Below are 24,294 nucleotides of genomic sequence, written 5' to 3' on the forward strand. Positions count from 1 at the left end.
TTATGTTTGCATGCCAAGCACTTTACTGAATGAGTCTTCTCCCACGTTCAAAAATATCATGTTTCTGAAATTCATATTTTGTCACATGATTGTATCTATTGAATGCTTCTAAGAGTGACCTAATAAGGTAAAATTTAAATTTTATAAAATGCACACAAGCATCCCAATTTGAATTAATGTGGGTATTGCCGCTGCTTTTCTTTATAAACATTGTGTTCCAGATGCCTGAAGTTAGACGATTCTATACCATGTAAACACAGTTTTATTTGTGGTAATCCTTGGCCCTGATCCCAAAGTCTGACCTTTCTTTTATGTATCAGATCAAACGTTACTTCCTTTGTCAGCCCTCCACTGAGTTCTCTGGGAAGCAAGTTATTCTTTTCTTTATACATAAAACAACTTTTATGTATCATTTTTATGGAATTTATTACAATGCATTGTAATTTTTTGTTGAGGCCCGTTTCCTCCTTCAGAGAATAAACTCTTTGTGCTTAGGGAGCCTGTTTTATGCCTCGCTATATCTTCCAAGTGCATTGTGTGCTGCAGGCATCCAGTAGCTGCTCAGCAAGGACATAATTCAGTCTGGCACACAGGAAGGCAGAATGATAGAGATGGAAAACTCCATCACTTGGCTTCAGCTGTGAATTTTGGGCATGGCCAACACTTCTGAATATCGAAGAGAAAAATCACTTGATACAAACACCTGCATTTCCCTTTGAAATGTGCAAACACCTGCATTAAACTATGACTTACATTCCATCTATTGCCGAGTAATAAATATTCTAATTGTGTTGATCTCAGGTCATTGGTAGGAGATGAGATTTAACTTAACATTGTAACAGTCATTTCTTTTCATAAATACACCTAGATATTATGTTGTGTGTGGAACTCATGGTACAGTACTAGACCGGTGAAGAGCTGTTACCATAAACAGCATTATTAGTGATGAGCCGAACTTAGGTTTTTTTTCAGTTATCATTCAAAGTAGATTTATGAATCATTAAAGGTATTTCTAAATTTGGTGCAAACTTGCTCCATTAGGTGCTGATGGGTTCTTATTAGATGCTTCCATCTGACTGTTTTCAGACGATCACTGACATTTTAATTTACTTGAAATTCTAAAATGTAGAGGCATTTGCTTTGACATGTTTAATCACTTTTCCATTTTAAGGCAAAAGATGAGAAATCACCAGGGAGAGAGAGAGATTCATCAGTATGAGTGTAAAGAAATGGAAGATTTGCAAATGCAATTCCACATAATTAGATTGTCATTTAGTGGAGATAGTTTATTACCTCTATAGACTAAGGGAGGCATATACATTGCTATTCTCATCATTGACCTCATGAGAAATTATTAAAGCACTTTAAAATATTAACATAGTGCCCCACTATGTGCTTCTAAATGAATCACTGATAATGAAAACATCTATAAGAAATGCAGAAAGCAGAATTAACGTTTGATAAGTATCATGCCTTTTCTGATAATTAAGCATATTTTGATCTGAACAAGATAACAGTATATCTCATTCCTAATGCTCATTCATTCATGCATACACACATATATCTGTGCTCGGCTCAGAGCTGGCCTCTTAGAAACAGGATGTGGCAGAGCCATGGAAGGTACTGCTCCGAAGACTATAACCATAAAAAGAGACAATAAAAAATGAAAATTTGGAAAACTCATGGTATTTATAAACAACAACCACAACACAGAGACATGCAGAGCACAGTGCAAGAAACTTAGGTTAGCTATAAGGAGAAAATAATTTGAGGACCAGTGTATTTGAGGGAGTGTCACAGCCAAGTGAACGGGGAGGAGCATGTGACAAGGGCTCTGTGGAGGTCATTTACTAAGTAGTGCTGGCCTTTGTCCAGGACACCTATTTCTTTATCACCAGCCTAGCTTCTCCCTTTGCAAAAGCTGCCTCCTCCTCTTCCTTTCTCATGTGATATTCACATCAAAATTGGATTTCAGGGAAGATGTAAAATTTCTTCCAGAAATATTTGCATTTTAACAGAGGTCAAAACCCCTGATCATCACTGCGGGACAGAATCCTCTCAAGTGCTGATGTCTCTGGCTTTAGTTACTCAGCACACACTGTGAGCCTGCCAGGTGTGGAGGGAGGACATTTTGTGGTCATTCGGAGGTGATGTTAGAAGACTATCACTGAATGTCAACCCTATCCACAACTTTTTGAAAATACTTTATTTTATTCAGTTATTACCAGGATACCTAAGATCCTTCCTTGGAGACAGATGCCATGGGAGCCAGGTATGCTTATGACAGTCTTTGAAAGGAAGTGTAGAGATGAAACCAAAACAAAATGAAAACAGAGCTCCCTAAAGCTAAACCAACATGCAGTTTACAAGGCTTTTTCGGAGATCTCCATATTGGGTACACACAGGGCCCTGTAATGACAATGGTGACATGTTGTTTGATTATGCAAGTGTGGAAGTGAAGACATGAACTCTTCTGGGGTAATGACATCATCACTCCCATTGACAGTCTCTGAGAGGCTGGGGATACTGTTTGGAGGTAGAAGACTTGATAAACATATGTGGTGCCCTAGTTCAACCCTCAATATTGTGGGAAAAATTCTTTTAATAAAACTATCAGATAATAATACATGATTTCACAGGACCATATTCCAACTTAAACAGGTATGTATAGAGGAAAACTATCAGGGGACATGCAAAGTTAGGAGACAGATCCCTAGCGAAGGAATGATTACTTTAATATATTTTATAATCGTCATTGAATTTTCCCTGGTGAAGGATTGAAAGCGCCTGTGAATCTTCCTTAAGTGCCAGGAAGAAAGGAAGGGTTCTTAGTGTATTCCATTTATTAATTCTAGGCGCTGAGTTCACAATCAGAGGGCTTGGCTTTCTAGGCTCATCGATTGGCATAATATCACAAGAATTATTTGGTGTGAATTCTACATTTCAACAGGCCGAAGCACATCTATGACAATTTTAATCAAATAATAAATCATTGTCCCTCATTTCAAAACCCATTTCTTCTGTACTTAGAATTATGATTCTGGGTAGGAGGCACTGAAAATATGCCTTTCTTACTAATAACTGTTGCTTTATATTTTAAAATATGAATATCAATGTAAGAGGCTCAGAAATGGAGTAAAAGAAGGGACTTGCTCTCCTTTGTTTGTTCCCCTAGTCTTGCCCTTTCAGCTATGTACTCATAACTGGTACCAGTAGCTGTGGTTATTTCCAGAACTTTCCATACTCTGAGGAATGTCTGTTTACATAAGCATGTTCTCATACTCAAAAATTTGACCACAGCTTTGAGGACCCCTTTCCAGTCTCTTACTGTGTCAACATTAGCCAGGCCACATTGCTCTCTCAGTGGAGTCTTTTCTATGTAACTTTTGTGATACTTATGCAAATATTCAAAGTTACAAACACATGTTACAGATTACAGCACATGCACAAATCATAAAAAGCCCTAAAATTTCATGTGCCTTCTTGGCAGTATATAATACAGGCTGTAGTTACTGCTCTATTGCTGCAAAGAGATTCCATAACCAAGGCAGCATATGGAAGAAAGCATTTAGTTGGGGGCTTATTTATAGTTTGATAGAATTAGTCCATTGTCAACATGGTGGCAGGAGTCAGGTACGGCTGCTGGAGCAATGGTTGAAAGCTTATGTCCTGATCGTCAGGCAGTAGGTAGATAGAGGAAAACTGAGCCTAGTAACACTTTTGAAACCTCAAAGGCCATCCTCAGTAACACACCTCCTAATCTTTCCTAAACAGTCAACCAAATAGAAACCAAATACTGGTTAATTCCTGTGAGAATTATTGTTATATAAAGCAAACCCGGTCTTCCCTATCTCTCTGTTCACTGTCTCACAAGGTATTTTCTGTCTCCCACATGATATTTCTCAAGATGGCATTTACCATCAGGACCTCACCAGAGGAAGAACAAATGAATCTACTCAGTCATGGACCTTTAGTTTCAGAAAACTGAAAAGTAATAAATACCCCTTCCTTGTAAAGTACCTATTAGCTTCCAGTATTTTGTTATGGCAATGGGAAATGGATTCATATATGCCCTTAGTGTAGAGTATATGTTCAGTAAATATTGCAGAAGCTCATGCAACTGTTCACACTTCTTGAAGAGTCTGTTTCTCTCAAACAGCTTGGTATTGTTCAAGAAAACTCCTGCAAGCTCCTATTCTTCCTATTACTACATTCTAAAATCTTCCCTCCCATTACCTAGTTGAACTATTAATGAACTTTAAAGCTCTACTTAAATCACATATGTTTGGTGAACATTTGAGTGAGGTCCACTTGTTGGAAATATATTGTTCTAAACTTGGCAAGTCAGCATGGAGCAAAGACAAAGCCCAGGAATGAATGTCATAGGCTCACTCTGATCTCGACCATGTTGATATAAAGTCTCATAATGCTGGACTGAGCTCATCACCTCTAAGCTTCCAAATTCTCAAATCTTTCTCAAACAAAATCTGATGCGTAAGTTTATTTTGGTTTCAATTTTTTTATAGATTAAAGAATAATTTAAGATGTTCATGTAAATATTTGTCTAGTGATGAAACATTATAAGCCTGATACTTCATTCTTAAGCATTAATATTTTCTAAAATCATGTAAGTTCAATATTCCCTTTGAAACTATACCCTGAGTTTTACTGTAGATTACTGAGGTATTAATTGTGTATGCTTTATCTTTATGTTATTAAGATTTGTTTTGTAACATGAGTATAATAGGAATGTGGGAAAGCCAGAAACCCTTATAATCCTTTCACACTTCTTCATGGAGTTTAGCCTTAGAGGCAAATACCATGACATTTACCATGGAAAACCTGTGATAAAAGGGAGGGATGGAAGAAAGGAAGGAGGAAGCAATAGAAGAAGAGAGAGAGGGAGATATTTAGATAGGTTAGACTTGAACCTATGCATTAAAGATTTGCACCTAAGATCCAAATATTACAACCTGTTTTTGTTCCCCTTCTAAGGTTTCAATAGATTTTAGTTATTTAGGTGAGTGTGGGATAGGGACAAACACAGTGAATTTGGTGTTTTTTTTTTCTGTCATAAAACTTTTGACTATGACTAAGTTTCTCAGGCAAATTCTGTTTACTGTGTACATGCCACTGTCTTTGCCACAAACGCTTTGCATTGAGTACTGACTATATCTCATTGTATGTCATTAATCATTATATTCAAGCTACACCTTGGGGGCCAGAGGATATTCCACTTTTTACCGTTTCCCACCAGCAGAGCACAGGGCAGCAACAGTTCCTGCATGACTGCATCAATGAAAAGGGTGCCTAAATGCATCCAACGTTTGGAATTAACAAGGAAGGGTTTCCAAAGACAGTTTTGGTCCTCAATTAGTACTTGAAAGCCAAAGATGGACCCAGCTGCTCTACCAAGCTCCAGGCTCTGAGAACAACTGTTCAGCTGAGCTGGAGACATATTGGATAGTACATTTAAAAAAATCTCAAAAAGGAACCATCATATTTGGATCAGCAAACAGGACAGCTTGCCAAATCCATTCTGAGATGAAAGTTATGTTTTATGTGTTCATGGCTTTTTGTTTTGTTTTGTTTTTACCCTTTAGTAAAAGCTTTTCACAAAATTGTTGGCAAAGAAGCAAAATAAATTATGTTTACCCAGGTGAAAGAAGAGTAAAGGGTGGAAATACTAAACTTAGTCATTTAATTAGACTTTTGCCTCAAATTCACACACAAGATGTAAATATTTGAATTGTCATCTGTAAGTGAAGTGATTCTAAGGGAATGCTTGGCGTGGGGTGGTAGGCATGGTGTGTATTGAGTTTTATTTGGCTATTTGTAATTAACCCTTCTGAGCAGGGGGTAAATGTGACTCCATTATCATTTTTTATCTATGCATTTCTCTCTTCTATTTTTTTCTGTGAATAGCCTTCCAGAAGAATCTTTCCTTTCATACCTATCCACATACAGGTCCTCTTCGACATGTCCTTGCATGCACCTCAGCACTCGGCAGCTTCGTGTTTTCTTCACTCTTCAAACAGTCCAAACACTTCATGGTTTTCACGAGACTGGTTTGGGAGGAGAGTCACACTTTTATTTCAGCCAGGACAGAGCCTGGGGAATTGTGTGACCTTTCAGAGTTCCAACTGCCCATTTACAAAAGGATGGTCATACACCATCCTTTTAGTACTGACTGGGACAATGTGCGAGGTAAAATATATCTAGCCCCTAATGCTCACAGAATGCCCTCATTAGACATTAGCCATGACCTTTCTCTCTAAAACCTATCTTGAATGGGGTTTTATTCTCTAGATTTGCCCAGGTTTTGCTTTCACCTTCCATCTCTCATCAGTCATCATTTCATGATCTGTTTTCTCCGAACACTTAACTACCTTACATTCCTTTTTACATTTAACTGTGCCGAGCAAGGTGGCTGCGATACCTCACATGCAATAGGGAAGAAGGAATGAATTAGGTGTAGAAAAGTAGCAAACTTTGATAATTCTAAGAATACATGATCTTCCAGTTTTTAAGTACTATTGGTCTGGGCTTTTTCTAGACAATGGAAGTGGTCCCAGTGAAGTTCAGAACTTCAAGCTAAGCCTTGGTTCTAACCCCTCCTTCACAGTTACCCTGGAGGCTCTACTTCATAAACTAGTTTCCAGGCTCGTAAGTTCACCCCATCTCCATGTTTACTCTTCCACCTTTCTAATGCCAGTGACATTGTATTTTTTGTTTTTGTTTTTGTTTTGTTTTATGTGATCAAAGACCAGCATAGTGGCCTTCTGTGGAAGTGGTTCAGGAGGTGATGTGCTTGCCATGGAAACATGAGGACGCAAGTCCAGATCCCCAGCATCCATGTAAAATCGAATCATGGTGGCACATGTCTGTAATTGCAGTGCTGGGAAAGCAGAGGCAGGTAGATCCCCAAATCTCACTGAGTAGACAGTTTAACCTAACTGAACTCCAGATTCTGGGATAGAATCTGTGTAAAGAACTAAAGTGCCAAGTGATCAAGAAACACATCCAATATTGACTTTTGGCTTCAGCATGCACACACATATACACACAGAAGCATATGTACACACATACATACACATACACACACACACACACACAATCAAAACAAATTTGCAAATCAGTAAAAGTAATCAAAGCAGTGGCAGGGAGGCTGGCCTCTGTTGGGTACCTATGCAATGAAGTCATAAGCAGCAGTGAAAGCAGGCACCAGAGCAATTGGGGGAGGGAGAATGTGCACCTCCAAGTTGGTGAAGAAATGTGCTAATCGTGATCACCTCTTGATTCGGAGGTGGCCACTCTGCTAAGGAACACAGAGCTGGCTCTCCTCCTTTCTACTGTGCACACTCAGTAGTCTCACCTTTTCTCTCCTTAAGAACTTTAAGGAACATGCCTGGAAACTCACATGCCTTAAGTTCTTTTTCTGATGGAAAACTATATGTTTCCCTTGCTGTTGTTTTTGATATAGATTTAAAATATAACTTTATTATAGTTCATTAAATTTTCTTAGCACCTGTTTCTAATATTTAAAATCAAATATTTGTATTATTTATAGACTATTTGCTTCTTTCTGCCAACTTCTCACCAAAGCACATGATTTGTTTGTGCAAATTACCAATAACAATTAAAGGATAGCACAATACTGAAGCAACATCCAAGAGAGGTCAGAAACTTGCAAAAGTAGAGCCTGAATCCTGGAAATAAAACCTAATGCTTTAATTTAGAATAATGAATAGGTGTGTGTTAGTCTGGGGAACAATCTTGTAAGGTCACTTCTGACACACTGCACAAAGATCTACATTTTTTTAAACTTTTTTTTAAAAAAATTTTTACTGAACAAAGAAATTCCATAAGGAAGAGTCATATGTAAATAAAGTGGGTGTGTATGAAGATTTTGGAGATGCTTTACCATCAAAGCAGGTGCTACTAAGTTGAGAAAGAAAAATAAAAGATATGGTTATGATAAAACAACAAAATGATAGAAATTAAAAGCTGTCAATGGGCCTGTAGCAAGCTTGGAAATCAGCTTGGTTAGAGTAAAACTTGTCAGTTTCTATGGGGAAATAGTGACATGAGGAGAGTCTCACGACTCCTTCACTATAGCGCAGTTAGCTTTTGGCATATTATGGCATATCCCCTAAAGCCACGTGCTCATCTTCCACAACTGACATCTGGCACAAAGGAGAAGTAAGGAGAAAAGGTAGGAAGGATTCTTCCATCTCCTGTGTGGGATATTTGGCCTCCGTCATATATCATTTATCAGTATCATGCCTCCTAGAACTGACTAAAAATGCTTTCTCTGGATATCACTGCATACACTGTATCGTTTGCAGTCACCTCTAGCTGAGAACCATTGGTTTCAAAGACTCATCTCTCACGTTTTCTTCTCTCAAATTCTTTGTGTTAGTGGCCATGGTCTAATAAGAGTGAGAGAGAAATTTATAAATCTGTTAAATTTTTGATATAATAGCAATGCCTCAATATTTGATAAGGGGCAATGAAAGAAATCCAGTAATTTCTGCAAGTTCCAGATGAGCTATAGTTCTGACTTGTTTAATGTCATATTGTCTTACTAGCTCAATCTTCTCTATTCTAAATCATTTGAACGTGACAAATGGAGACATTATAACATTCAATTAAAGGAGAATTGATGGGTTTTAAAGGTTTATTTCATTAAAGATTACAGGTTTGTTTTTTAAGTATGCACAGGCATACCCACACATTTACATAGTGCCTATGAGACATGGAGCATCGCTGGGAAGTCACTGGCTTGAGAGCTCACATTCTTCAGGAACTGCAATAATGACAGCACTGGATGTCCTATATAACAAATTGTGTGGTACATTTTGAAATATTTCCATGTGACAGAACAATAGATGTAGAGTATCCTTTTTCTATTCTGCTTCCTAAAGGAAGTATTTCTTATAGAGACTAGGAAGCTGTGTATTGCCCTCATCAAGGAGCTTATAACAGCATCGGCTTTGTATGTCCATGACATGATTATTCTACATAAAATCAGATCAATACCTTTGTTGTGGAAAAGGTTGAAAGTTTCCCTGACAGTAGATCTACAGATATCAAGCATCTTCGAATGGTTCCTCTCTCGAATTACATTGAAAGACACTGAGGAAATACTAGAGTATATATTACCTCTTTCTCCCGCCACCAGTTCACTGTAGAAGATGTGTCAGAAATACAGTCAGGATATGCTATGTGTCCCATGAGCCTCTGGGATAAATGTGAAAGCATCTGGATGGAAGAACAGAGAAAGCCCCGAGTGCACATAACATGCTACTATGAGGTTACATTGAAGTTTGTTTTATTGCCAAGTTAACTAAACAATAATGTTATTGCTTAGAGTTACTGAATAAAACAGTCATGGGCAACATGATTTGATATCTTCCAGACAATGCAAGTCAGATGAGGCTCTCACAAGAGTGGACAGTCATTTTAAGAAACTGTGCAATTGGGTAGAAACCTGGGGCATGTTGAAGGGGAGAAAAAAAGATTTGTTTACCGATTTCAGGGTCTGTCATAGCCAATGCTTTCCAGAACTTGAGGAATATAATAAAGCTAAATTAATTTCAATCATGAGCAGTTTTTGAGTGTGTATATGTATGTTTTATGTGAAAATAAATTGAAATACAAAGGGAATTTAAATAATTTCAAGGTCTTACTTTATGTTATGCTCTTGGAGAATATTTGTTGGCCAATGTACACATGACTTTATTTTATTTATACTGTAGCCAATACAGCTTTAATGTCTGAAAAAAGTCACCAACAAAGTGTTCTTCTTTATATAGAAGTATCAAATCAGAATTCAGATCTTCATCAATCCCAATCCTGCACATAAGCCATCATTTCCTTTTAGAAACGAGTTCATTATTTTCACAAAGACTTTGTTCCCTATAATTTGATGATAACAATGGATTATCAAGTTACACTTTACAATAACTTGGCATTAGTGTGCTGTAACAGTGAATAGCAGGACATTTGGAAGCAGGCTACATGGAAGAGATGGTACCAGGCTTAGAAATGGATAGACAAAAGATTTGTAGTTTTATCATCTTTACATGTCAGAGATTAAGATTTGCTAAATAGCTCGCACAATGGAATCTATTCAGCAAGTGAAAATATGAGCAAATAAAACTTTTAGAAGGATCAGAATGAGACAAGTGTTCAGGCTTTCCTGAAAGATAACTTAGAAAATCATGGAAGGCTGTTGAAGGGTAGCGTTATGGGATAGAAGCAATCATTTTAGAATCTTGGTTTTGTGGAAGGTGAAGAATGGTCTTAGAGAAGAAAAGAGTAAAAGTAAAGACTGATCTATCCAAGTGTAAACCCAGCACAGAGCAAAGATGAAAGTAACGATTGTCTGTTTTTCTGATGGACATGCTCAGATGAGTATCAATTAGTGCCATATAGGAATGGAGGGGCTTCCAATCTAATACTGAATTTACAGTAGAACAATGGAAAATAATTATTGAAGAGATAAAAGTGCTGTACTAGAGCACGGCAGATTGTTCCCTGAGGTATAGAGATAAGCATGATAATGAAAAAGTGGACTTTGAAACATGACCAGGTGTTTTCAAGATGCCATACAGAGAGAGGATTTTCTTAAATATAATGAAAACAGGCAGGGAGATAGAGCACAAAATAGGAGAAGCTAGAAGCCAGGTAGAGAGATGACCTAACAGCTCAGAACTTTTGCTGCTCTTGTCAAGAATTCAAGTTTGGTTTCCTGCACCCATGTTCAGTTGTAACAGTCACCCCACCCATAGCTTTTAAATGTCCAACACTCTCTTCTGGCCTCCATGGCACACTTACTCACGTACTCACATAGAGAAACACATACGTATTTTAAAACAAAACAAAACAAAACAGAAACAAGGCCAAGAACTGTGAATGAACTCAGACTGTACATAGTCTTGTAAAACAGGCTACAAGAATTAATCTCATCCTTTTAGTGATAAGAAACTGCAAAACGCCTTTTTACTGTATTTTGAATATATAGACTAAAATCATGTGGGAGAGGAATTGGAATGATGAAGTGGGACAACTTGAGAGTCTTCTTTGAGAATCTCAGTGAGACACAGTGAGATCATCCTAACTATTGAATGTTGTATTCAAGAGAGGTTTCAAATGTCACAGACCGTAATACCCAATCCTGGGTGAGTTTCTACCAGTACGTTGCTCAGGTGTGAGAGTCAGGACCATACAGCAAGGAGAAATGATGACTTTAGATGCATGTTCTCTATAACTTCAGACTCTCAATAGCCAGGGAGCCCAGGTAGGTGAGTCATCTCTATTCTTACTTCTTTCTTGGTAAATTGGTATAGCTTCTGGTCTTTCTCCTATAGCACACTGAAAGATTTAAATGACTAAATACTGTCTGCACTTTGTCTTTGTTTAAACACTGCCTGGAACAGAGGAGGAACTCAATCAGTACCAGTTAGGGCCCATGCTCATAACTTCAATGCCATAAGAAATAGGCCAATGAATGAAAAACCAATCATTCTTTTGGTAATTAAGCTAGCCTTGATTATTCTTTCAAGCAATGAATTTCTGAATTAGGGAAGGAGGTGATGATGGATAGGTAAGGCACTTCAAAACACTGCTGGTAATTGTGAAATCATTATATATGCCAGGCAAAGATGGAGGACAAAATTAGATTTTTCTCTCACTTCTTTGAACTTGGATAATTAGAAGAATGATTTTACCATTGATATCAGTGAGTTACAAAGATTTCTCAATAGTACCTGACCTCAAGGTTATTGGAGCTTTAAGTTGGATAATTAATGTAAGGGACAATGATAGGCAAAGTATAATCTTTCAAGAGAGTTATCTATTAACATAGACTTCATCATTGTCTTCGAGATGAGAGACACAGCTGCATAGACAAAGAGCCTCATTTTCTCCAATGTTTCACTGGCTCATAAGACAGATGATTCAGCAGAGGAAGCTCAATGGTAGAGTCAGTTAATAGCAGCAAATAGACTCGCAAGACACTCCTTTTTCTACCTGATCGCTCCCAGATGCTTCTGTTTTCAGATGAGCTAGGAATTTTCCAATGCTTCTGATTCCACATTATGGAAATCATCATAAGTGTAAAAATCCCTGATGCAGGGATCTGGGATATTGTGTCATCCAAGCTTAATTAAATCTAAGAGATTGAGGGATTGGGTGCATTTTTATACTTTATTATTTCTAATCAAACTCCCATAACTTATCATTACATAATATTTTATGTCCACAACATAAACCATGCTTAGGTTTATGTATGCCAATAAGTGATTCCATATGCCAATATGGAAGTCTGGTGGTAGAGAGGGTAGGAGAAAGCAAGGTATTGCCTAGAGCAACCCAAAAACGTTTGACAAAAGCATTCCAGGGTTTGAGATAGCAAAACTCCATGTTAAAAGAGGTCACAAATATTCACTGTCAATAGTATTTTGCTGTCTAGGTTTAAATCTGTAATGTGAGGGTTAAACATATAATGACAAGGTATGAGAGAGGGTAGTGAAGTATTCAGGGAACTCAGGGGTGAGCAGTGGTTCAGTGTTCAGCCAAGGGAAATTGAGAAGAGTCTATATGAGAGTAACAAGAGCCAGTTTCTACATAGAGGCTCTTCATTTAATATGCAATTTCTGAATGGATCCCAGAGAGATTCAGAGTGCTAAGAAATAGCCCTGAAGAGCTTATATTAATAGAGAAAGTGGATGTAAAATGCAGGTTATTAGCATCTTTCAGGAAATGTCAGATGCTAATAAGTGCTATAGCAATGATATGAGCTGAATTTTAATTGTGGAAACTGGATCATGAGGAGTAAGTGGGAAAACAGGATCTAGAGAAGAAAAAGAAGACTCAGAAGCAATGCAAAGGTTTGGTCACTACATAATGGGTCCATTCTTAGGTGAGAAGGGCTTCTGGGAAATGATATCAGGATGAGAGGATGCATGAAAGTAAATCATAGTTCAAGGTAGAGCCAGATACATATCCAGCTCCTGTCATGTTTGCTCAAATTAGTTACTTTCTTGCTGCTGGAACTCCTTCTGCTCCTTCAACCAATAGCCTTTAAGATACCAGCCCACTTGGGTGTGGTCTCTTTTGCTTTAAAAAGCAGCAGTAGCCCTGCTCTCGCTCTTGCTTCTGGCTCTGCTTCCAGCTACTAGACTCTGTTCCTGGTCACACAGAGGGCTGTTGTCTAGGATAGTGATCTGTAAGTTTTTCCCTTAAATAAATAACCCTTTTATTAATTATAATTCCAAACTGGTGTGGGATAGTTTTGTGATTTACATCTATGCTTTCTAACCCAGAATATGTATCTCATCACCTCCAACACATTTTCCCAAAATTAACTTTTTATAAACAGTGGAAGAAGATTAGGAAATTTTATACAATCAAGTAGGTATACCACCATAGGCATCAAGAAGATCATTCTTCCACAGATTTTCATCAACTTCTTGGTCCCCCAGTCTTTTAACCAGATCAGTAGGAAACTCTCCTCCCTGACAGGTCCGTTTCCAAAAGTTATTGTCACATTCCAGTAGGTTATCAATCATTCCACATGCTTCACACAAAGATAGATCAAGGATGCTCATAACACATGTCCAGAATCTACTGATCTTCTGGTCAGTTCTTTTGCATATTTCCTTATCTTGAGGTTAATTAGGACACTGGAACATGAGGACAGAGAGTTCCTGCCCAAAGACTCCACTATGTTCCTTCTGACTGTGAAAATCAACCACTCCAAATGGTTTCATACTGGCTTGCTATCATTTGTTAACCAACTCTTAGTTTACTCAGAGGCAAGATAACTAAACTTGACTAAGATATCTTAGTATAGATCTGCATTGATGTGTTCATGATTGCTAATCTCATTTGGAAAAGGACAATTGTTGGTTGAGTAGCTTGTTGGTTCCCGGCTGCCCAGCTAGCTTAGACCAGAAATAATCACACAGAAACTATATTAATTAAATCACTGCTTGGCCCATTAGCTCTAACTTCTTTTTTTTTTTCTTAGATTTTTTGAGACAGGGTTTCTCCGCAGCTTTTGGTTCCTGTCCTGGAACTAGCTCTTGTAGACCAGGCTGGCCTCGAGCTCACAGAGATCCGCCTGCCTCTGCCTCCTGAGTGCTGGGATTAAAGGCGTGCGCCACCACCACCCGGCTTAGCTCTTACTTCTTATTGGCTAACTCTTACATCTTAGTTTAGCCCATCTCCATTAGTCTATGTATTGCCACATGGCAGTGGCTTACCAGCAAAGTTTTGGCATGGCTGACTCTGGTAATTCTATGGCATCTCTCTCTGCCTTCCTTCTCTCAGTATTTCATCCAGTTTTCCCCACCTACCTAAGTTCTGCCATATCAACAGTCCAAGGAAGTTTCTTTATTCATTAACCAATAAAATCAACACATAGATAGAAAGACCTCCCACACCAGATAATTATCTTTTACACTGTAAAATAATGTCATTAATTGGGAATCTCAGAGATTGTATTTTGATCATATCCACTCCCTTCCCTGAACTCCTCCTAGATCCCTGCTCATTTCATACTACCTGATTTTGTGTCCTAATTTTTTTAAAATGCTGAGTCCAATTAGTGCTGCCTGTGTACTCTGGACTATGTGGTCATTCACTGGAACATGGTGGACCTTAAAAAACAAAACAAAAAAACTTACTCCTCTTCCTACAGATAGCAATGACCAATAGTTCCTAAACTGGTCAACACAAAGACCCACAACTGGCCAAGGGGCAGAGAAAGAGATTTGGAGTAGAATGTGCATCCCTATGTGGGAGCATCTCTAACACACACATCAGGATTCAAAGATCATTGCAGAAGAGAGGATGTGAAGACTGTTAAAACCATAGGCGGTATGACTACATTGAAGCAGTGATTTCCAGACAGAACAGGAAGTGGAACACATAAGGTCACAGATGTTTTAACATCATCCATAAGGTCTGTGCAAACTCAAGCCATACAAAGTTTCAGTAGTTAGTTTTTAAGGAATGAGGAAAATGAAATTATCTCAGCTAATTTAACAATTTTTTGATGCCTTTTTCTATTCTTATTTTTTTTGCTCCTATTTTGGAAGATCTTCAGCTACATGCCTATACATACTTCACTTCTCCATTTCTGAACTTTGCTTTTTTGCTGGTCTTCATGCATTCTTATCTTCCTAGTTTTACTAGTTATATAGGATTTGTTTTACTTTGTTTAGTTATTTTCACACTTAATCGAAACTTTTACAGCATGACCTGGTTAAAATCAGCAGTTTCTTCTCCTCATCTATTGGAATTAATTTATATTTATATTATTTTTTGCAATTTAAAAACTCATACATGCAATTGTGTTTTATTTACCATCTCTACAAAGGTGAAAATAATAATTCTACAAATCCTATAGAAATTAGAATGGGTATGGCAACCTGGGGTGTGATTATAAATTATAAATTGAATAATTCATTTTGCTTTGTAAATAAGAATTCAAGGACTAATAATCATGAAACTCCCCCACCCTTTCCCCTCTTTTTTCTCATCTTGGGATATAATTGCATCTATTGTGAAAAACATACCAGCACGCAATGAAGTATAATTAAAAGTAAATTTCTTTGCAGCTAGTACGATGACAGCACAGTCACTGTGGGAGTTCAGACATAATAGAAAGGCAGTTGCGAGAAGCTAGCCAGGAGCTACAGACTGTTGCTAAAACCCTTTTTAGTTGGTGCCCTGCCGCTCTCACAGCAAGTCTATTTGTGAAGTGGGGAGAATAAAATCAGCAAACTTTACTGTGGGTATATCCAAATACATCTACATTTACATCTATAGTTTATATATACATCTGTGTGCTAAATACAGCACAGTGCTCCATGTCCCTTAAATTCATGCCCTTTTTCTTTATTATTGTAGCATACACACATGAATATAGAAGCATACCCTGATGAGTTCTTTTAGTGTTGTTTGCCTGTCCATGATTTTAGGGCTGACAACTTGGTATTGCATAACCCATTAGCGAGGTCATCCCTGAGAAAGACTAATTCTCGTTCTATATTATTTTTAAATCACATTTTTATTTACACACACACACACATATGCATTATGTACGTTCATGACATGTCAGAGGACAAATTGCAGGATTCTGTTCTTTTCTTCTACTATGTGGGTGTTGAGGGTGCCATGATCAGCAGCAGATGCATTATCCTCTGAGTCATCTCACTGGCCCTATTATTTTAATATTTCAGGTGTTATTTTTTTTAGTAAGTGGTGAAGCTTGAAATCATAGAACTGAAAATCCATTGGCAATAAAAAAAATTAAACAGAAAGACTATTTATGAGAGGCATCTGAACTTTGGAAACTTATCACTTGTAAAGAAAGAAATGCTCTGGGATTGTAAATTGTAGGCTAGTTTTCTTTGCTTTATGTCTAAGAGAATCTAGACAATAATGAGGACCCTAAGAGAGACATACATGGATCTAATCTATGTGGCAAGTAGAAAAGGACAAGATCTCCTGAATAAATAATTGGGAGCATGGGGACCATGGGAGAAGGTTGGAGGGGAGGGGAGAGGAAGGAAAGGAAGCAGAGAAAAATGTATAGCTCAATAAAATAAGTAAAAAAAGAAAAAATGTTCCCAAGATAAAAAAATAAAAGTGGCATAAATATGTATTATATGTACATGTCTCTGTGTTATGGTAAATATAGAGGCATTTTCAACCTCCCCCAAAAGAAGGAAATGCTAATGGTTGGCTAGCTCTTAAAACATTCACAGAAATGAAGAGAAAGGCATTTTGTTGCTTGATTGTGCCGTGATTGGTCCCCAGCAAATGCATAGAACCAGCACGCTCCCCTGCTCTCAGGCACACACCAAACAAATAATCCCCCTATGCTGTCTACAACATCCCCAGATGGTTCTCAAAGGTTTCCAAAGAAATTTTACTAAGAAAGACAAGTAAATGAAACATGGCCACAAAAGATGTTCTCTGGAGAATGAAATACAAACAAAGGTGATGCTTGCAGCATTCAGAATTCTGAACTATTATTCTGTAATTGAAGCAAAATCTACATGAACTAAACAAGGAGCCTTGCATACTGGTGCTGAGCCAAACATCTGGTCGAGAGCAGAGAATATGCAGAATGTCTTTTCTGAAAGACTTTCTTTATTCATGGTAAGGGACTGGCTATATATATATATATATATATATATATATATATATATATATTAGGTAAGAGAAGTCATTAACAGAAATCTCATTTGTATATATGTTCTGACAAATCATATTTCATGATTTTTTTTAATATAGAACACCACATCTGATTTTTTATTATCCTAAAAATTTGTTCATGCTTGGTTTAATAATATTGAAGTATTTTGAAATAAACTTATTTCAGATAGTTGATATGTCTAAAAGGCTAATGCTAATATTTGTCTTTTATTTTACCATTTTTGCTATCCATATAAAGTTTCATACCATGCATATAGAAGATACATCTAACTTTCCAAAATGAAAAATGGAGTAAATAACTGTAGCGATTTCAAGCTTTTAAACTTTCCAACTTTTCTAATTATGTGAGAGAAGTGTAGGTCTGTGTTGCCCAAAGTGTAATAAGAGAATGAAATCATTGTAGTGGGTCATGTAAATTACTTAATGGGAAAATGAAAAGAAAAGAAATGTCAAAACTAATTTATAGCATATTCAAAGTATTAAGATTAATTTCATTTCATGAAACATTGCATCAGTAGATATTGTGTATGAAATAAGATCTTTTCTTACTATGCTCTAACCCAAACCATTTGGAACACACAAACCATTGGGTCCACATAACCTAGAGCTCTGACTATGAAAGATAAAATTAAAAGATTCCCCATAGGGAACAGATGTTACCCCATAGGCTTGGTTAGCAGACCCCTCATTCTTATTATTTGTTCCTAAAATCAGAGCACAAACATGTATCCACATGTCAGTGAATACTCTTTTCATTTTATAAAAGAAATACAGTGGAAAGATTTTCTAAAATTGACTTTGAAACTTAGAAAATATTTCCAAGGAAAGATAACTCAGCCTGAAAATTTGAGGTCACTCAGAGTTTGCTTAAATTAACACATTGAGTGTTTTTCCAAGAACTACAATGAACAAAGAAGAGTCATCATGACTTGGAGAAAAGAATGGGGGCCCTGTAGATTATTATCCTATTTGTTGTAAGAGTTACTTTAAATCAATACTCTATGACTGTATTGTAAAAGACAGAACAAAGGGAGTATGAATCAACTGGATATCTTCACCCTTACCGTGGACTATATTATTAACTAAAATCAGAAAAAAAGTTATAATAGTTCAACAACAACATATGAGAAACTGTGAATTGATCTCTCAGTGCCTTGTTCTGTATGTGTCCAACAAAATGCTATTGGTAGGTATTTTTTCTATTATAGATTTATTATATTTAAAAAATGTTTGCCCCCAAAGGTATTTTGAAAATGAAGCACAAAGAATTGATATTCTCATGTTGGTAATGGCAGAATCAATGTGGTACATGTGTAGTACCTTTGTTAAACCAAATAGCAGGACTTTGGGTTCCCTTCTCAGTATTCCTGCATATAGTAAGTGATTTGTATACTTGACTGAATTTGGTAAGATACTGATGAAATTGTATTCTGTGAAACTGATTGGAAAAAACAAGATTCAACATCTGAAGTTTTAAAATTATTTTCTTGTAGATTTTTAAATATGTGTTTATATGTAATGTTTTCTTCTATGTAAATTTGTATGTGAGAGTTTACATTCATGTATATATATATGTGGTGTCTATAGGTCAATGTTAGGTGTCATCTTTAATTACTCTCTATTTAATATTTTGAGAAAAATATCTGCCAATGTACCAGAAGTTTGCCAATTGGCCACATTGGTGGGCTAGCCAATCCTAAGGATCCCCTTCTTCTGTCTCCCCCTTCTATCATTAAGGGCACAACCACCATCAAACCTAGCTTTTTATGAGTGCTTGGAATCTAATATCAGTTCTCCAAGTTTCCATGGCAGGCATTTTACCATTAGCTGGATGCAATGTGTTTTTAATGGCAATCTTTTCGTTTACAGACACTCATTTTTCTAAAATGTGTGTAATCGCAATATGGCCTTCATTCTTAGTACATGTGGAGAGAAAGTGCATGTTTGAAACAGTTCATGGAGCTAAGAGTTGGGCTTTAAAATAGTCAGACATCATATTGGTTTCCTTCAAGTTATACAATTTTTGTCTAAATTGGCAAATATTCTAAAGTCCATTTTTCAGTCTTTAAGAAAAACTTTTAAGGTTAATTGGCTGAATTTAGTTTTTGTTCTGCAGATGGATATTTTTTACAAACTGTTTTAGTTTGATTCTTTTGTTGTCTCTTTGTCTTCTAAATTGCTTAAGTTATATAACATCTTGTAGACTCAAGTTAGACCAAATCAAACAAACAAGTTTAGTAATTGCTGTGTTGAAGATACTTTTACCTCAAACACAATTGTTTGGTTACATGGAAGCATATGAGCAAGTTAGTTTGCTTAGATAACGTCATGAAGGAGGACTACATACTAACACTTTTATGTGCTTAGCTATTAGAAAAGAACCTTTAATCCTCACAGTAGATTACTTTTCAACTGTATAAATCATTTATGTATATTTGTTTTATCTTATTCTGGGTCTCTTGATATATTCTGTTTACTCTTAATCTCCCCAGCTGAGCTTACCAGAAGAAAAATTGATTTAAAAAAATTGGTTTATTAGGCATTTTAACTGCCTGTGCATGATATTTTTTTTAAAAAAATCAGAATGTAGGCAGGGGTGTTCTGGCATTTCAATAATCCACAAACAGCCCTTCAGAATAGTAATTCAGTGACGTACACAGAGTTTGACATTACAGATGCACTGAATGTATTGCATGAGGAGACAGGCTCTATCTTAGAGCATCTGTCTAAGAGCTAGTTCATGCAGTAAGACCTGTGTTTGAGAGGCATTTCTGGTACAGCTCTTCCAGAATATATGAAAGCTCAAGATACAGGAAAGCTATATATGGCTTCAGTGCTCCAGGGGTTTAAAGCCTAGGGCAGAGATGAAGAAATGAGATGAACAATGTAATACCGTGTGTGGGTGTCCTGGTGTCTGCAAAATACTTACAGAGTAATAATATCCAAAATGCAGCAGAAATGAACACCTGGTTTATCTGTCATGACTTCCTTTCTTTGTAATTGACACATCTGTACTAAATGCTCAGTAAATGCTGCTTTCTTGCCCCCAACCTGTATCTGCATTGTTATTTGCAAGTTAAACATTGCTGTTTTCTCTGTGCCCTGAATGCAATATGACCAACCACTTCGTGCTTCTGCAGCCATCATAGAATGTACCCTCAAATCATTAGCACAGACAAAGTCTTCTTTGTTTCTTTGCTTGGCATTTTGTACACCACAGTAACATGTAACTAATATTCCCATTTCAAGGAACAACTAGGGAAACTTGGTTAAAAATTATCACTTTTCCAACTTGCACCTAGTTTTTTTGGTTAATAACATCTCACTTTTCAGTGTCATCTCTCCTAATACCATAACAATCTAAGAAAATGCTATATCTTATGACACCATAACAATGCTCATTTAAAACAACGCAAAATGCAGTCATGCCAACCTTCCCTCAGTTGACATATATACTTAGCTATTCTGTTTTGTTATCTCTTGTTTACTTTTTCTTAAAAACTGACAAATGTCTATGAGTGACACTTTGAATTGAGGCAGTTAACCATCATTTTAAACCGACAATTACATTAATATAATCTTATAAGCAGTAGTAAAAGCTATTTGAAATCTTTTGATGTCAAAATATACTAAGCACTGTTTTGTCATTACAAACATTGTTTACTTTTACATTTAAAATATGCATGCTGAGGTATGACTATTTCTCTACTAAATATGATGTAGTATCTAGAAGGATTAGAAGATTCACATGGTATAATTCAAAGTCAATCAACTTTCTTTCTTGCCCATACCCTAGACTCGACATTTCTCTTAAGTAGATTATAGTGCTATTAAGGAAAATGGAAAGTATTGTGAGCCTGTAGTGCCAATAAAAAAAAATATCAAAACGAAAGGAGAAGGAGGGGGAGAAGGAGGAGGAAGAAGAGAAGGAGAGAGAGAGAGAGAGAGGTAGAGAGACAGAGAGAGAGAGAGAGAGAGAGAGAGAGAGAGAGAGAGAGAGAGAAGGAGAACATCATCCACTTTGGCTTTAGAAACAGATGTCAATCAGATTCCACTGACCTGAGGAGATGTCGATTTGGCTTGTCTTGCTCTGTGTGGTGTTGATGTGGACGCTCACTTTGCTCTCCACAAGGTCAATCTCCACATTACCTAAGTTATCTGCAAATTGACTGAAGAGCAGGAGACCACTGGGGTTCCAAGTCCTGAACTGGAAACTGACCGAGAACAGGTCCTGATTAAGTCTGCCAGGCACCTCCAGGTAGCTTGTAGCATTGAAGAAGACTGGTACAGTGTAGGGTTCCACACAAGAGAAACTCAGATTCCCCTATAAGCAAACAAACATCTATGTGAGGCTACTGAATAAGAGATGGCTCTACAAATATTCAAGGAGTAATGGAGCCTGTGCCAAACTTAAGTGCTAGCATCTCAGCCTGATTTTGTGGTTGCATGGATTTTGATGGAACTTCCTGTAGTTTTAGAACCAATGTGCATAGCTGAACTTCTAATTCAGAGTGAAGCAAGCAACACCTTTCAAAGTACCGACAGCTTAGTAGCATGCTGTGATGGGGAGACCACATGATGATCTTCTTCTTTCATTTTGTAATCATATTTTAAGGACTTTGATGACACTTTTACCTCTATCTCACACATATATATGCATATATTATATAATGTGATATATATGCACCAGGAGGGTGTGGGTGTGAGAAGGCAGGGAATCTGCGGGACTTTGAGCAAATTTCACTGAAATAACAGCTACTAATGTCTTTGAGCAAATTCTTTATAAAACATTAACTTTGTAGGGATGGTAACAAAATGTTCTACTTCATGATTTTTCCTAATGTTTTTAGTCTGTCTGCATATTTTGCCACAAAATTATTCTGTGGTTGTCTACAAACAATTTACTAAAATAGTCCTGTAGATGCTTTATACTTTGTAAAATATTTTGGCTAAGCAAAGACTTTTCTAGTTTCAGCATGTTTTGTAGTTAGAGTTGCCTCAGTAATAAGCCCCCCTGGTTGGTGCTCTGTAGTCTGAGTACCACACATCTCAGGACTAATGGTGAACTAGAATTTTACTTTTTAAAATGAAAATAATGGAAATGTTAATCTGATGCCTTTCTTTCTACATTTTTCTCCAAAGTCTCAGTTTTTCAGAACAGTGAAAGGATCCCTGTGACATTATAGCCAAAGCGTACAAGCTTAAAGTGTGTGTTTGTGTTTGAGTGTGTACTAGAGAGTGTGTGTGTGTGTGTGTGTGCAGTATGTGTGAGAGAGCACTTAATATATGGACTGTGTGTTTGTGGGAGTGAATAGTATGAGGCAGGTATGTTTGTGTGTATTTCTATACAAACATAATATGTGATATATGAGCATATAAAATAGTGTTTTGTACATAGAATATGGAGTATGTGTGCTTGTACGTATATTAATTGCTATGTTAGTGCATGTTCTTGTATGCATATGTTATTGCATGTCTTTATGTATTATTGTATGTGGCATATGTATGTATGTGACTAGTACATAGTATATTGTGATACTATGTGATCTATGTGTGTCCATGATATGTGGGGTATGTATATGCTTGTGTAAATGTTGTGCATATTGTATATATTGGCCAGCAGATACATATTATGTATGATATATATGTTTAGTGGTTTGAATAAGAATGGTCCCCACAGGTTCATATATTTGAATGAGATAATCACCGAGTGTGACTGAAAGGACCAGAAAAATTGAGAGGTGTGGCCGTGTCTGAGGAAGAGTGTTACTGGGGGTGGGCTTTGAGGTTTCAGTAGCCCATGCTCGGCTCAGTCTCTGTCTCTTTTTTTCTGCCTACAGATCAAAGATGTAGCTTTCAGCTAATGTTTCAGCATCATGCTCCCACCGAGTTCCCCACTGTGTTAGCTGACTAGCCTCTGAAACTGTAAGCAGAGCTACAGGAAAGGCCCATGATAAACATTTGTTATTATTTTGGGGGGCTACCCAGCAGTACACAGAGATGCCAGCTGCTGAATCATTTTCATTATTTAACCTTCTTCAGAAATCTGAAACCAGTCCCCACAGGACTCAGAAGAAATTCAGCATAAGCGTTTGTAACCCACTCTTTGGTTGCTCCCCCAAAACAAAAGTTATCATATTTAATCCACTATTTAACCATTACACTAATACTTCTCTTACATAACCTTAATATTCTTCTTTGACAATTCCATGTATGTATATAATTCATTCGGGTTAACTCATCACTCTCTCCAATCTCCCTCCACCCTTGTCAGTTTGCCCTTCTTTTTATGAGTCTCTGATGAACAGTTCAAAACCACTGGGCACAAAGGGTACCTGATTCAAATTCAGTGTGTATTCTGAATATGTCAGATACTCATTTTTGGCCTACATCTGTTTTACACTGTGGTACTGAATCCAATCAGGGTAAAACAGGCTAGATGTTTATTGTTATTCAATGCCCCATAAAAAAACAACAACAACAACAAAAGTTCATGTGAATTTTACAATGGATCAATATTTTGGGCTCTTACCACATTTGATGGCTCTAATTTCTTCCTCCGTGCAAGATCAGTGATGTTGACGCCATTGTAGTTAACGCTTTCCATGCAACCCTTAAAATTCTTCCGATTATTGGAACTTGGCTTTCCAGAGAAAGGTATGCCTCCAAACGTTATCTTTGAGAAAATTTAAATGTAACTGTTTATACCTTCTTATAATAAACTATGTAAAGTTGTAAATACAATCAATGTCAGGCACCTTTATCTCAGTCAAAAAGAGGAAACATTATATCTTGCTTACAAAATCTTTTGCTCATTACATTATGTTGTTACTGAAATGCATAATGAAATCATTAATTCCAATAATTAGATTATAACTTGACCAATAAAACAGCAAGCTTCCCTTGCAGTTTTTAAACACCAAAGGCATTTTATGAATTTCCCTGAGAGCATCTTAAAAAGATTTTATCTAGTAACTTTATTTTATCAAGGAATATTAAAACTATATATTCATACTTATCATTCAAAGACATGTTACCAATAAATGCCTCTAGCAA

General features: G+C 36.8%; 1 protein-coding gene across 1 annotated transcript in view; it reads right to left on the reverse strand.

Annotated features, from left to right (window-relative positions):
- Positions 1–24,294, reverse strand: part of Cntnap2 (contactin associated protein 2) — a 2,085,894-nt gene that overhangs the window by 1,161,453 nt on the left and 900,147 nt on the right. The window contains exons 7-8 of the mRNA XM_057766295.1: positions 23,771–23,914; positions 21,298–21,562 (exon numbers count right to left, since the gene is read on the reverse strand). Coding sequence (XP_057622278.1) covers positions 21,298–21,562; positions 23,771–23,914 — 409 coding nt within the window. The remainder of the gene's footprint in view (positions 1–21,297; positions 21,563–23,770; positions 23,915–24,294) is intronic.

The sequence above is a fragment of the Chionomys nivalis genome, chromosome 1, assembly GCF_950005125.1.
Source record: "Chionomys nivalis chromosome 1, mChiNiv1.1, whole genome shotgun sequence".
NCBI lineage: Eukaryota > Metazoa > Chordata > Mammalia > Rodentia > Cricetidae > Chionomys > Chionomys nivalis.